The 16,254-nt window shown below is 44.3% G+C and overlaps 1 protein-coding gene across 1 annotated transcript in view; it reads right to left on the bottom strand.

Annotated features, from left to right (window-relative positions):
* osbpl7 (oxysterol binding protein-like 7) overlaps window positions 1–16,254 on the bottom strand; it is a 93,715-nt gene that overhangs the window by 55,281 nt on the left and 22,180 nt on the right. Inside the window, exons 2-5 of the mRNA XM_080213756.1 lie at window positions 4,612–4,843; window positions 2,667–2,789; window positions 369–422; window positions 143–256 (exon numbers count right to left, since the gene is read on the bottom strand). Of these exons, the coding sequence (XP_080069882.1) occupies window positions 143–256; window positions 369–422; window positions 2,667–2,789; window positions 4,612–4,710 (390 nt within the window). The 5' untranslated portion in view covers window positions 4,711–4,843. The remainder of the gene's footprint in view (window positions 1–142; window positions 257–368; window positions 423–2,666; window positions 2,790–4,611; window positions 4,844–16,254) is intronic.

Genomic DNA, 16,254 nt, shown 5'->3' with positions numbered 1-16,254 from the left:
CATCCTTCTAAACTCCAACGAGTACAGACCCAGTCTATTCAGCCTCTCTTCATAGTCCAACCCCCTCATCCAAGGCTGGAATCGAAGACGGGTCAACCTTATGTATTGCAGAGCACAAGAGGTTAAAAAAACATTATTTTACCTTCAGGTGATAGAGGTTCTCTTCTGCATCTAAATCAATGCGTTTGGATTTCTTGTTGATGGACATTACGGAAAGGCCAATGTTGATTGAGCCATGGAGTTTTCCTCTTAGTATCTGTTATGTTAACAGGATTTAGGATTACACACAGCAGCTGCCCAGTTCTTATTTATTTTAATGAATTCTGTTGTACTTCCTGCACGAGCCAGACAAAAGAAGGGCTACTTACATCTTGCTGAGTCTTGGCATACTTGAGAATCCCCTTTTCCAAGATAAAATATCTCTGAAGATGGAAGAAAAAAGGAAAATTCTGATTTTCACATTTGAAAATAAAGTGTCCCTTCATTTTTTTCTCTTCCTTTACTGAACGTGGCAACTCTTCTCAGGATATGATCCCACAGGATATAATTCTTACAGCTATGTACATCACATTCGTGCATCTGCTTCATACGTGAAGGCAGAGAGTGAATGATTAGCCATTTAACAATGGAGCATGTCACGGCCAAGCCAGACATTGGTAGTCCCACTCATACTGAGTGCAGCTTCAGGCAGAGTTCGGAAGAAATGAACAGGAGTGGGAATCTTAGCTAATTTCATCTCCAAAACTCACCTCCCACCATTGCCATATACTCTAAATGCCCCTTCTGATTCAGAAGCACAGAGGCTGATTGTAACAACCCCTACTCCTGGCCATCAAGGGATGAAATCTGGTCGGTGTTACTCAGTACTACATTGGTCATTGCATCCATCTGCCTCTCCGTCACAAGGGATGGAAGTTAAAAATAAAAACTTACTCGAGTTGTATCAACAACATCTCAAAGGTGATTATTTTTCTTCAGTTGTTAAAGATATCCCGATGTTCTCAATGTGAAAAAACGTTAATTAACATCTAACAAAAATAAAACAAAGCAAATCATTCCAGGAACCAGTAGGTGAGGGAGCGTTCTAAAAGAGCACAATTAAAACGTGTTAAAATAATTGTGCACAGAAGAACAAGGAGGAAAAGGGGAGCTCAGGGCTCTAAGTCCCCTCGGAAGGGTCAATGTCAAAACCCTTAATCAATTTTAACCATCTCAATTTTACTGGGTCTTATTTAGCGAGCAAACGAGCATCGCAATAGCGGACTGCCCCGATTTAAAAAGAGAAGGAACTGGAAAAGAAAAGCCAGCATTGCTTTACTATCAATGACATCAGAGGAGAAATCTCAAGGTATAGACCGGGTGGATCGTTAGAAGCTTTTCCCCAGGGTGGAAAGATCAATTGCAAGAAAGCACAGGCTCATGGTAAGAAAGGAAAGTTTGGAAGAGAAAGGGGGGGAAGTTTTTTCATACTGAAGGTGGTGGGTGCCTGCAACGCACTGTCAGCGGAGGTGGTGGAAGCAGGCATGTTAGCAAAGTTCAGGGCATATCCTGATAGACACATGAATGGGTGGGAGGTGGACAGAGGGATAGAATGGACAATAAGTAGTGGAGCTAAATAAGGACTAGGAATTGACACAGGCTTTGTGGGGCAAAAGGGCCTGTTTCTAAGTTATACTGTTCTTTGTTCTAAGCTACACTACTAGTTGAACCACCTTTTTACAGAACAAAATGCTTCCCAGGACTGTTGTCAAAATTTGATACAAGAGGAAATATTGGAACAGCTGACCACATACTTAATCAAAGGCGTGGCTTTCAAGGAGTGTCTTAAAATACAGGAAAGCAATAGAGAACTGGAGGCAAGGATGAATATGTTTATACCATAGGACCTTGACAGCTGAATAAGTGGCCACCAATGGTGGGGCAATATCAGCTGTGTTCCAAGAGGCCAGATTTAAATGAGTGAAATATCTCTGAGTTGTGGGTTGGAGGAGATTACAGACATAAGGACAAAGCAAGCCAGGGAGGGAGTTGAAATTAAGGATGCAAATTTTAAAATCGATACGTTGTTTCCATGGGCGCCAACGCTGGTCAGCAAGCTCGGGGTCATAGGTGACCAGCACTCACATTGTAATATAAGGACATTCACAGCAGAGTTTTGGATTACCTCAAGTTCATAGAGCGTAAGATATGGTGGTCAGTAGAAATTCTACTCTCACAGACAGAAAGAACACTAAATAGGGGACTTGAGTGTGGATAAATCTTAGTGGGGAGATTTTAAAATAAGGATGAAGGAGATGATGAGGACTAGAGATTTAAGCTTAAATTTACTTATTTATTGTCACAAGTACGCTTACGTTAACACTGCAAAGAAGTTACTGTGGAAAATCTAGTCGCCATGCTTCAGTGCCTATTCAGGTAACTGAGGAAGAATTTAGCGTGGCCAATGTACCTAACCAGCATGTCTTTCAGAATATGGGAGGAAACCAGAGCACCTGGAGGAAATCCATGCAGACACAGGGAGAATGTGCAAACTCCGCACAGTTACCCATATCAGGAATCAAATCCAGGTCCCTGTCTCTGTGGGACAGTTGTGCTAACCACTGCACCATCGTGTCACCCTAGGAGCTCAGCAGCACACCCTTTGGGAGAAACAAAAAGATCTTAACCTTGTGCCAGCCTTTCAAAGGCCATTTCCTCTTCTTCAACAGATATCCTTCCTGCCTCTCGAGATCCAGTGAAGCACGCCTGTTTCCCAATGGCTCCTCCATCACCTCCCAGTTCTCCGAATTCTGAAACACAAGGAACAACACTTGAGAAACACAGCAGTCCATGCACATGACGCTTGTTACATTTTCTTGGCCGAGAGCCTTGGCTGCTTCATTTCTCCCTATTTTGGAATCAGATTAAATTGATCAAGATATGGCTCTCTTTGCTGGACTGCAATCCAGACCAACAAGATATCCCTGGAGAACATTTCAATGTCATAGGAATTCAAATAAGTAAGAGAGTGCCTGCTGTATAAATAATACCCTGTACAGCAAACATTACGACAATGTGGATGGGCTCTCCTGATGTCTCAGTAGATACTGTGAAGATACCCCTACTAGCCAAACAGCTACTAACATTCTTCACCAAATGCTTTGCTTCTTTAGTACTATCATTACCACTCTTTGCCTTTTGTTCCATGGCATCTTTATTATTTAATCTTCTGTGCCCTCTTACCTATCCTGAATGAATGACACTGTGGTTAGCACTGCTGCCTCTCAGTCCCAGGTTTGACTCTGGCCTTGGGTGACAATCTCCATAGAGTTTGCATGTTCTCCCCACATCTGCGTGGATTTCCTCCGGATGTTCTGGATTCCCCCACAGTCCAAAATTAGCTGGACTGATCCTTGCAAAATTGCCCCATAGTGTCTAAAGATGTGCAGTTTAGGTGAATTAGTCATGGCAAATGAGTGGGGTTACCAAGATAAAGCAGGGAGGTGGATCTGGGCAAGATGCTCTTTCAGAGAATTGGTGCAGACTCAATGGGCCTCTTTCTGCACTGTGGGGATTCTATGGATTGTCCTTTGTTCCACCTGACCCTCCCGCCTCCCAACCTTTTTTAGCAGCATAAAACCCATCCCATTCCTCCCTCTCGTCAGTCCCAAAGGAGAATCACATTTAGCTTGAAACATTAACACTAGTTCTCTCTCCACAAATGCCAGTGCTGCTGAGATTTTCCTTTATGTCCACATCTCCAGTACTTTGCTTCTATTTATTAACATTATTTGCCTTGAGGAGACAATACGCTGGGACAAAGGAGCTATAGATACAGAAGCTGGCAACACCCCAAGTGCAAAACACTCCCATTCTGACTGGAACCGTCAGTTGGTTATCCTGTGTCTGAAAAGACAGATGATAGCCTGTTTGTCACTAACAATGGGGATGAGAAGAAAGATCTGCTCCATAATAAAGGAAAATTGAAGCCACTTGAATTGACTCCTTTGAGGGGGATAGGGAGGTTATTGGGTGAGGCAGCCATTATTTACTCAGTGAGTAACAAGTCCTTGTTTCATCCAAGAATAAGCAAAAAGTTCAGTTGAAATGACAATTCTAGTACATGATACTAATGTGCTGCACTAAAAAGGTACACAGATCCTCAAACATCAAAGTTTATACATCTGCCCCTCCAAAATCCAACAATGCCCATGACCATTCACAAATTAAACTGTCCCAATTCCTTCATCCACATCGTTGTCACTAGTAATGGGAAGGAAGTGAGGGCAAATACAATCATTTCCAAAATTATTGCAAAACATGCCATAAAGAACCACTCATAGCTAAAAGAAAATGGAGATACATAGTCTGGCTGTCAGAAATCAGTGACATTGGTTAGCATGTTGGGTAGCAGGTCATTATTACAAATTAATTTAGACTAAAGTTCTTGGCCCGACATGTTAACCTGCCTTCACTCTTTTCAGATTTCGGAGCTAAGGCATTTTCAGTTTTTATTCCCAGTTTTTTGCACTCTTCATTTTGTCCATGGTATTTCTTGTTAAAGTCAAAGAGTGCACCCATGTTATTAAAAGGAAGAGTGAAGGGCACAGAAGGGATGTGGGAAATTCCTACCTGCCGCGTGGTGGTGGGTTTTGATGATGCATTGCTACTGCTTCTCGTCAGAGTGGACGTCCTTTGGAGAGCAGGGGGCACCTTCTCATCACTATTCATGGCTGCCTGACATCCAAATACCACAAGCAACCGGTATCCTAGCACCCACGGATTGAGGAAGTTGCTAGTGGCTGAACCAGACCCGATCTTCCGGGGAACTCATGTTGACGCATCGGGATGCAGTCAAACATTCCTAAAGAGCAAAATAAAAAATAAAAGCAAAAAAAAAATTTCAGTCAATCCCTATTCCAACACCAGCCAGTGAGCATGATAACAAACTACATTTTGCTGGTATAGTATATTCAGCTTGAATCGTTAACCTACACAAAAAGTACACAGGAAAATATAATGTTCAACTCAGCTTATGCACTGCACGAGCTTCCTCCTATTCCCTGTACTGCAGCACACCCAGCAGCGAATCCTTCTATTCTTTTTACCCCTCATTTACTTCCTCTTGAATGCATTTGTGAACATTTAACTGAACTACTCCCAGTGGTAGTGGCTTTCATTTCCTCACCACTCTCTGGATAAAATGGTTTCTCCCAAAATCACTGCTGAATTTATTAGCAAGAAGTCTCATAACATAGGGTTAAAGCCCAACAGGTTTATTTGGAATCACAAGCTTTCGGAACGCTGCTCCTTCATCAGGTGAACGCTGTCAGATTTCTTACTGTGCCCATCCCAGTCCAACGCCGGCATCGCTACATCATGAATTATTAGTGACTATCTGACAATTAAGGTCCCTTGTTTTGTTCTTCAGTAGTTCAAAGACCATCACTACACCAAACCTACCCTTTATAAGGCTACCCCTGCTATAGAGAAGAGCCTTAGGCTGTTCAATCAACCTAGTTACTTAGCAGATGGAGGTTAAAAAAAAAAATCATTTCCAAGTCAGTACGTAGGACAATGCAGACACAGGACAACATGCAAACTCTACATAGACAGTGACCCAAGGCCAGAATTGAACTCAGGTCCCTGGCACTGAGAGGCAGCAATGCTAACCACTGTGGCACAGCTTCTGCTTCACAGCAAACACAAAACCCAGAGTACTATTTCAAAGAGCAGGGGAGTTCTCCCTTGCATTCTTGGTCCCTCAACCAAGACCGCGAAAACAAATTATTTAGTTATTATCCCATCACTGCTATGTCTGGATTCAGCTGTGTGCACATTTTTTGCTGTGTTCCTTACATTAAAACACAGTAATACTGCTGTACTTGGTTTGTGTTGAACAGAGTATCCCATACATATATTGCCTCAGTGCAAACCCCACCCGGCTCCCACACAAACCCGGCCATTTGTCTTTTGTTGTTCAGATTGCGACATCTTGTTGCAATCTCTCCCAGCTTCAGTTCAACATCCAACACATTTTTCCCCCCTATTTAGGTCTGAAGGAGATCCAGGCGGACTCAAAAGGTTCACTCTCCTTACAGATGCTGCCAGACCTACTGGGTTTTTCCACCACTGTCTGTTCTTGTTCCAGGTGTTTCATGTTGGATTCAAATTAACACCTAAAGGGTTTGGATAATGCTATATGGGATAGACATCATCAGCAGTTATTGCCAAGGCGCCAGGTTCCAAGGAGGCCCACACAGACAGCTCTTGCTACTGGCTGCAAAAGTCTGGCTCAAAGTGACTTTGGATGTCTCCAAAATCAGTTGCGAGAAACACACAGCACAACATTATACAGTTCACTGGCAATCTCACAGATGCTGCTGAGAGAAATGTCACAGTGGTGCAGTGTTAAGTGCTCTGAGAGCGTGAGGCTGAGGCACTTCAGGTTAGTGCCATGTAGGAGGAGCTTTACTCTACACCACACTGCTCCTGACATGTACTCAATTAAGAAATATATCTAATATCTTTTCTTTAAGGGTAGGAGCCTAGGCTCAGTGGTAGCACTCATCTCCAATTCAGAAAATTGTGGAATCAAATGCCACACCAGACATACAAGCACATTTAAAAAAAAATTAATTTGTGGAACCTGGGCATCGCTGGCTGGCCAGCATTTACAGCCCATCCCTTGTTACCCGAGGGCAGTTGAGAGTCAACCATATTACTGTAGCTCTGGAGCCACATGTAGGCCAGACCGAATAAACACAACAGGTTTCCTTCTCTAAAGGACAATTATGAACGAGGTGGGTTTTTCCGACAATCAACAATGGTTTCATGGTCATCCACAGATTGTTAATTCCAGACTTTTTTTTACTGACTTCAAATGCCACCATCTGCCATGGCGGGATTTGAATGTGGGTCTCCAGAGCATTAGCCAAATTTCTGGATTAATAGTCCAGCGATACTACCACTAGGCCATCGCCTCCATGGCCTTGTGGATCCAGAGCTGGCTTGCCTGCAGAAGGCAGAGTGTGGTTGTGGATGGGTCTTTTTCGGCATGGAGGTCAGTCGCCAGTGGAGTGCCCCAGGGATCTGTTCTAGGACCCTTGCTGTTTGTCATTTTCATAAATGACCTAGATGAGGAAGTGGAGGGATGGGTAAGCAAGTTCGCTGATGACACAAAGGTCGGTGGTGTTGTGGATGGTCTGGAAGGATGTCAAAAGTTGCAGCAGGACATAAATAGGATGCAGGACTGGGCGGAGAAGTGGCAGATGGACTTCAACGCGGATAAACGTGTAGTTGTCCATTTTGGCAGAACCAATGGGATGAACGAGTACACTATCAAGGGCAGGAGTCTTAGTAGTGTTGAAGAGCAGAAGGATCTTGGGGTCCGGGTCCACAGGACTCTTAAATCGGCCTCGCAGGTGGAGGATGTGGTCAGGAAGGCGTATGGTGTACTGGCCTTCATTAATCAAGGGATTGAGTTTAGGAATCGGGAGGTAATGCTGCAACCTTATAAGACCCTTGTCAGGCCTCATTTGGAGTACTGTGCGCAGTTCTGGTCGCCTCACTATAGGAAGGACGTAGAAGCTATTGAAAGGGTACAGAGGAGATTTACAAGGATGTTGCCTGGACTGGGAGGCATGCCTTATGAAGTTAGGTTGAGGGAGCTGGGTCTCTTTTCCCTGGAGAGACGAAGGTTGAGAGGCTGATAGAGGTTTATAAAATGTTGAGAGGAATAGATAGGGTGGATTCTCAGAGGCTATTTCCCTGGGTTGAAATGGTCGCTACGAGAGGACACAGATTTAATGTGCAGGGAGGCAAGTACAGAAGTGACGTTAGGGGTAAGTTTTTCACTCAGAGGGTGGTGAGTGAATGGAATCGGCTGCCGTCAGTGGTGGTGGAGGCGGACTCGCTGGGGTCTTTTAAAAGACTTCTGGTTGAGTATATGGGGTTTAATGGGATTGGGGGTTATAGATAGGTAGGTGTTGATATGATCGGCGCAACTCATGGGCCAAAGGGCCTGTTTGTGCTGTAGTGTTCTATGTTCTATAATCCAGATTGGTTTGAAGTGGACACTGCTATTTCAGACAAGTCATCTCTTAGATGAAACATTAAGAATCATAGAATCCCTACAGTGCAAAAGGAGGCCATTCAGGCCACTAAGTCTGTACTGATCACTATTTCAACCAGGCCCTATTCCCGTAACCTCACATATTTACACTGCTAATCCCCTGACACTAGGGTCAATTTAGCATGGCCAATCAACCTAACCCGTATATCTTTAGACTGAGAGGGGAAATTGGAGCACCCGGAGGAATACCGTGCAGACACAGGAGAACATGCAAACTCTACACAGACAGTGACCCAAGGCCAGAATTGAACTCAGGTCCCTGGCGCTGAGAGGCAGCAATGCTAACCACTGTGGCACAGCTTCTGCTTCACAGCAAACACAAAACCCAGAGTACTATTTCAAAGAGCAGGGGAGTTCTCCCTTGCATTCTTGGTCCCTCAACCAAGACCGCTAAAATAAACTATTTAGTTATTATCCCATCACTGCTGCGTCTGGATTCGGCTGTGTGCACATTTTTTGCTGTGTTCCTTACATTAAAACACTGAATAACCCTTCCGGAGGAAATATATAAATACAAGTCTGTCTTGCCCAGTGGAGGACCTAGCCAGGGTCACATCGCTGCTCCGTGCTGTCGGATATTCTGCCAACGCTCTCACAGCGCCACTGGCTAATGTATCAGAGACACACAGCTGCTATAGAACAACATCCTTGCAAGGAATAAGCATCTATAGGGGGCAGTGGGGAGGGGGGAAACAAATTTGTGGAAGGAGACAAGGGAGATTCCTTCTGGTTCTGGGAGTAGCAAATACTGGAAAAATCAGGCAGCCTTCCAAATACGCATGCTCTGCTCCCCGACTGACTCTGTTATATACAATCCGGTCAGGCAGAGGACAAGGAAAATCAAAGCTCTATAAATCTTTGACCTGTTCCTTTATATAGCATTGTACACATTTAACTCAACATTAAATCCATGTATTTTTATTACAGTCGGATCATTTAATCTTTACGAAATATATCACATGGTTAGGATTTCAAGGACACAGTCCTGCTGAGGAAGTCAAGTAGGCCAAGAAGCACAGACCAACCCTGGAACAACCAGAATAATCAAACTCAAGAGCTTAGCCAATTGCATAAAACAAAAAGGACAGATGTTTGATGGACTGATAACCGTTATCTACCAAGACCAGGCCACTCTCGTGTACGCCAAAGAGAAAATCTCTTTTAGCTTTGACGAAGGGTCATCTGGACTCGAAACGTCAGCTTTTTTCTCCCCTTACAGATGCTTCCAGACCTGCTGAGATTTTCCAGCACTTTCTCTTTTGGTTTCAGCTTGCAGCATCTGCAGTAATTTGCTTTTTACCTACTCTCTCGTACTGTCTTACACTTCAATCACCTTGACGCTTAGGGTGGTTGACAAGGCTCTGTCGCATAACAATACATTTTTTGAATTCAGTGTAAATACCAAGCCGACTGTGAAATAATTTGCAAGAAATAAAACCTTTGCATCAGTCGGCTATCCACACTGAAGGTAAGGGAGGTACTTCGCAGAACCAGATAGGAACTTCTGATAACAGTCCAGGACTATTTCCTTTCTAATGTTTCCTTTTTTGTGTTATTAATTCAGACAGTTCTGAGAAATGATCATCTCAGGAGCCATCTACACCCTAGCTAGTACGCCAACAACCCAGACCATCTGCAGTGCACCAATCCCCTATCTCGCCACAGTATGCCATTCCTCTGTAACTACTTTCTCAGAAGACTAAGGAAATTCAGCATGTCGATTACGACGCTCACCAACTTTTACAGATGAATTACAGAAAACATTCTTTCTGGTTGTATCACAGTTTGTTATGGCTCCTGCTCTGCCCAAGACCACAAGGAACTACAAAAGGTCGTGAGTGTAGCCCAATCCATCACGCAAACCAGCCTCCATCCATTGGCTCTGTCTACACTTCCCACTGCCTCGGCAAAGCAGCTAGCATAATTAAGGACCTCACGCATCCCGGACAATCGCTCTTCCACCTTCTTCCTTCGGGAAAAAGATACAAAAGTCTGAAGTCACGTACCAACCGACTCAAGAACAGCTTCTTCCCTGTAGCTGTCAGACTTTTGAATGTACTTACCTTGCATTAAGTTGATTTTTCTCTGCATCCTAGCTAAGACTGTAACACTACATTCTGCACTTCCTCTATTCTATGAACAGTATATTTTATCTGTATAGTGTGCAAGAAACAATACTTTTCACTGTATCCCAATACATGTGACAATAAATCAAATCAAGTCAATCCCTTCCATCATCTTTCGCAGTGGTCTCCCTCTCAGTGCACCCACACAGCCACCTTGTTCCACACAGTACCAATCCCTTAAAAGCTCACTTTGAAATTGTGCTTCAAGGGCTTGGTCTCGGCACTTTGAAGTTCTTGCCAAATTGACAATCAAGCCAAACTGTACAGAATGGCCCCCTTGTGAGACTGTTTTGTTTCTCCTAGCTACAGCAGAGAACAGTTTGTTCCAAATGTGCACTAGAGCGTGGTTTTCCTGCGTTGTGGAGAATCATGAATAAGTTTAAGCTTCCTGGTTTGTAGACACAGTGGCCAGGTTGCACTTTTCTGCCCATCAGTTGAAATGATAAACTGCGGCCAAAGTAATTCAAGTGGTCTCTCACATGCCAACTATGCATCAGTACTGGATAACCTTCCCCACCCCCAAAACAAAATATTGGGATTCCTGATTGGCACAGACCTTTCCAGCAATGACATCCCTTGGAAAGGCACAGAACAGCCAACGAATCAGTCCAAGAATACCACTGAAAAGCCCACACAATAAGGAGGCCCACTGGTTAGCACAGTTGCCTCACACTGCCAGGGACCCAGGTTCGATTCCCAGCTTAGGTCACTGTCGGTGCAGAGTCTGCTCACTCCCCCATCTCTTCGTGGGTTTCCTCCGGGTGCTCCGGTTTCCTCCCACAGTCTGAAAGACATGCTGATTAGGTGCATTGGCCACGCTAAATTCTCCCTCAGTGTACCCGAACAGGTGCCCGAGTGCGACGACTAGCAGATTTTCATAGTGACTTCATTGCAGTGTTAACGTAAGCTTACTTGTGACACTAAGAAATAAATTTTTTAAAAATTAACTTGAGGGAAAATGTGTGCGCTGGAGCAGGAAGTTTCATACTGTTCATTCTCCACATTGTGTAGATTATGGCTCAGTGTCAAACAGACAGTTAAAAGATGTCCCTTCAAACCCTCCCCCCTACCCTCAATATTCGTTAAACCTGCAGCTGGCACATACTCTCAGTACAACTGTTCTCCCCTCACTCTCTAAATATTTAATTAAGCCAGTCGCAGCAGCACAATGATAACCTTCTGTATTTCAGTGCCTCTTTGTACAGTGTGGATCTGCTTTGGTGGCTGATTCAACCAATTCCTGCTGAAGTGAAAAGACAAACAGCCACACATTACAATATCAGCAACTTAGCCCAACTGTAAAATCTCATTTTTATCAGCAAGTTATCATCTCATCTCTTCAGAAAGCACAGACTCTGTCAGTCCTGTGAATCAATGGCTACTTTTCACGTACAATAACCTAGAACTGAGGAACGCCCCCAGCTTTTCAACCACTGTGGGCATTACTCTGAAATTCTATCCCACCTTCGCCAGTGCTCAGCCCAGCTCCTCAGGTGAGAACAGTGGGCTACTAATCTACATCAGGCAGCTGCCACCAAGCTCAGTCAATCTTCAAACAGCTATTATGGCAGGGATCATGTAGAGATGCCATGCTGGACTGGGGCAGGCACAGCTAGAAGCCCTACAGTAAGAAGTGACTCACCTGATGAAGGGGCAGCGCCCCCTCCGAATGTTCATATCATCAAATAAAGCTGTTGGACTTTAAAACTGGTGTTGTGAGACTTCTTATTATGTCAGGAAGTCAGAGGGGCCTGAGGGAAGAGCTGTTAAATAGACTGTTTGAGCCTCTAGGTTGTGGCTCAGTAAAGGAGATATGGGTTCTGCTTCTTCATAAACTACCTTCATGTTTTTGATCCAACTCCACATACAATTCTCCACCAACACCCAGTGCCACCTGTAACCCCTTTATATATCAGTGACTTCTATTGAATAATTGACACCAAATTAACTGGAAGGCCTGTTAACCCACCCCTAACAAACACTAGGAAATCAGACTTTCTACTACGTTGGGGGCTGCTTGAGTTAAAAAAGGTGAGCTGCCTTTAAAGCAAGTTCAAGTCAGATGTTTAAAATCAAATTGAGAGCACAGGTACAAAACACAAATTAAAATTGTTCAATCATCTCTCACCGCTTTCTCCATTTTAAGTGAGTAGAACACATATGCTGTCAGGGATATAAATGATTAATGATGGGAAAAAAGGTTTTCCATGCCATTATTGCCTTCAATACATAACCAGATGTGTATCTTTTAATAAAGCTACAAAACAAGTTTTTTGGGTGTGAACCAAGAATGTAATAGCAACTTGTGCCAGCACTTTAAGATATCAGTTTAGGGGTGGAAGCTGAGCCTCGTTAGTGGGTCTACCACAAAAAAAGTTTCTTGCAAATGAGAAGGCACTGTTTGTAAATTCTGCATTCTGACTGCAGTTTAACCCACTCAAGACAGGGGGAAGGCTCAAAGGAAGTTCAATTTGCCACTAACGTTAACAGCAGCCATCCAGCATTGGCCCATCTGCTGCTAAAACCCTCACCTGTTCATGTCTTATCCCCAGACTCAAGTATTTTAAAATGTTCTCCTGGCTTGCTTCCAGTCCTCCACACTCCGAGAAACTTAAACATTTCCAAAATATTCTTGGCCTATCACGCACGCCAACTGTCACATACATGAGGGTCAGTAAGATGGGCCAATGGTTAGCACTGATGCCTCTCAGATCCAGATTTGATTCCAGCCTTGGATGACTGCCCATGTGAAGTTTACAAATTCTCCCCACGTCAACATGGGTTTCCTCTGGTCTCCTCCCACAGTCCAAAGATGTGCTAGTTATGCGGATTAGTCATGCTAAATTGCCCTGTATAACCATGGGAAACATGTGGGGTTACAGAGATAGGGCGGGGAAGAGGACCTAGGAAGATACTCTGTCAGAGTCAATGCAGACTTGATGGGCCGAATGGCCTCTTCTGCACTGTAAGGATTCTATGAACCTACGTCAGTCTGTCCCCTCACCACTCCCAATTTAAAACATTCTTTGCCTGGAATTCTTTCACGGCCTCACCACAACTTTAATTTCTTAGAGCTAAGCAAATCTTCCAACCCTTCCACTGCTCTGAATGGCCTTGTGCACTCCCCCTCCGGATTCCCCATCATGATCGTACCTACACAGGTAGGTATCTTCTTTCTGACCTTCTCTAAAAATCATCTATTTGATTTCTGAAATGCCAAGGAACATTTTTCTACGTTAAAGACATATTTAGATGCAAGTTGCTGAAGACTAAATTTAGGAATGATGGTAGGGAGTCCTTTAAGTAAAGGGCATTCACTCTGAGGAACAGATTTCCACCTGCATGGAACTAAAGGCCAATGCTCATGTAGGTGCCGTAAGAAGCAGGAACTCGGACAAAATTCCCACGCAGCTCCCATTGGGCTCAGTTTAGCTCAGTTGGCTGAACAGCTGATGCACAGCATGCAGACGCCACGACAACGGATGAATGAACACCGCTCAACAATCACCAGGCAAGACTGTTCTCTTCCTGTTGGGGAACATTTCAGCGGTCACGGGCATTCGGCCTCTGATCTTCAGGTAAGCGTTCTCCAAGGTGGCCTTCGCGACACACAACAGCGCAGTCACTCAGCAAAGACTGATAACCAAGTTCCGCGCACGAGGATGGCCCCAACCGGGATCTTGCGTTCATGTCACACTACCTGTAACCCTCATGACTTGCCTGGATTTGCAAAATCTCACTAACTGTCCTGTCTGGAGACAATACACATCTCTTTAACTTGTGCTTAATGCTCTCTCCACTTACATTGTCTGTACCTTTAAGACTTGATTAGCTGTAAAGACTCGCATTTCAATCATTATTCTGTAAATTCAGTTTGTGCCTTTATATGCCCTCTTTGTGAAAAGATCTCCCACTCACCTGACGAAGGAGCAGAAAACACTCTGAAAGCTCGTGGCATTTGCTACCAAATAAACCTGTTGGACTTTAACCTGGTGTTGTAAGACTTCTTACTGCATTTACCCCAGTCCAACGCCGGCATCTCCACATCAGAGCAACATCAACAGCACAGGTTCAATTCCCGTAACAGCTGAGATTATTCACATCTTCTCAGCCTTGCCCCTTAACGTGTGGTGATCCTCAGGCTAAATCACCACAGCCAGTTCTCCCCCCTCAAAAGGGGAGAGCAGCCTTTGGTCATCTGGGACTGTGGTGACTTTGCCTTGCTCAGACCAGCTAATTCAGCACTGACCAAAGCTGGGATCTTGTATGGTTTATTATACATTAACAGACAAGCCCATTTTCATGTTATTACTGTTAAATTATTGAACAACTGACATGCCTCAAAAGGTGCATTCAGCTTCTAAATGTCACATCCAACACACCTCTGATGTTTCTCTTTCATCTACTAAAGTAGTTGACACTCTGCCACTAACCCAGGGTGCAGCACGTCCTTAGCAATCTGATAGCATGAGCTATTTATTGGACTCACTGGAACAATGGACTCCATAAACCTGTTTGTACGTTAATGTTGCAACTAATATCGTTGAAAGGCCTGTGCTCACATGGGTGTTACACAAGCAACATCTGAGATCATAAAACCGTCACAAGACGTTTGACGTCATCTGACCCAAGTCCCGAGAATATGTCGTACACAATACTGCTTCGCCCATCCACACTGTCTCAAAGCCAGGGACACATGCCAAGGTTCTCTCTGGTACCACCCTTCAGACAGCATTGCTCATATTTGAGCCTCAGGAATAAGTGTGGTAAACTAGTAAGGATTCGCATTTTAATCAGTAATCTCTAAACTGTCTGTGCTTTATATGCTCTGTCTGAGGCCAGAACTCTCCATTCACCTGACGAAGAGGCTGTCCCCTCGAAAGCTAGTGAGAATATTATCAAATAAATAGGTTGGACTAAAACCTGGTGTTGTCAGACTTTTTACTGTGTTTACGCCAGTCCAACGCCGGCATACCCACATCGTAAACTAGTTGACCAGAGGAAGCAACAGCTTCATAAGAACATAAGAAACAGGAGCAGGAGTAGGCCATCCAGCCCTTCGAGCCTGCCCCGCCATTCAATAAGATCATGGCTGATCTGTCGTGTCTCAGTTCCACATTCCTGCCCTCTCCCCATAACCCTTAATCCCCTCGCTTATCAAAAACCCATCAACCCGCGTCTTAAAAATATTTAGCGAGGCAGCCTCCACCACCTCAACGGGCAGAGAATTCCAGAGATTCACCACCCTTTGAGTGAAGAAGTTCCTCCTCAACTCCGTTCTAAACTGCCCCCCCTTTATCTTGAGGCTGTGCCCCCTAGTCCTACTGTCCTTTCTGAGCGGGAAGAGCCTCTCCACCTCTATCCTATCCATCCCATTCATCATCTTATACGTCTCAATGAGATCTCCCCTCATTCTTCTAAACTCTAACGAGTACAAGCCTAGTTTATTCAGCCTCGCCTCATAGCTCAACCCCCTCAACTCCGGTATCAGCCTAGTAAACCTCCTCTGCACTCCCTCCAAGGCCAAAATATCCTTGCATAAGTATGGCGCCCAAAACTGCACACAGTACTCCAGCTGCGGCCTCACCAATGCCCTATACAGCTGCAGCAAGACCTCCCTACTTTTATATTCAATCCCCCTCGCTATGAAGGCCAGCATCCCATTAGCCTTCCTGACCACCTGCTGCACCATATTTTACTTGAATACAATCCAACACATATGCAGCACAAATTTATATGTCTGCCCCAACTAAAGGGCTAAAAAGAAAGTGTAGCATGACACACCAATATCAGTTCACTGTACATTAACCACACAGGAAATACCTTCTCCATTGATCAGGACTGGTGATTAAGATGCTTTAAATGCCTCAAAAAGATACAATAAGCTCACTGTAGATAGCAAATCATTCTACCAGTATAACCTTTCTGGAAATTGAAGATCAAATATGGTGGAGACTGCCAGATACTATAAGGACTCCATTTCTTGGCTGTCATTCTCAAAATTGACCTTTAGGA

This window comes from Carcharhinus amblyrhynchos, chromosome 27 (assembly GCF_965287045.1).
Source record: "Carcharhinus amblyrhynchos chromosome 27, sCarAmb.v2.hapA, whole genome shotgun sequence".
Taxonomy (NCBI): domain Eukaryota; kingdom Metazoa; phylum Chordata; class Chondrichthyes; order Carcharhiniformes; family Carcharhinidae; genus Carcharhinus; species Carcharhinus amblyrhynchos.
This window is presented reverse-complemented; position numbering and strand designations above follow the sequence as displayed.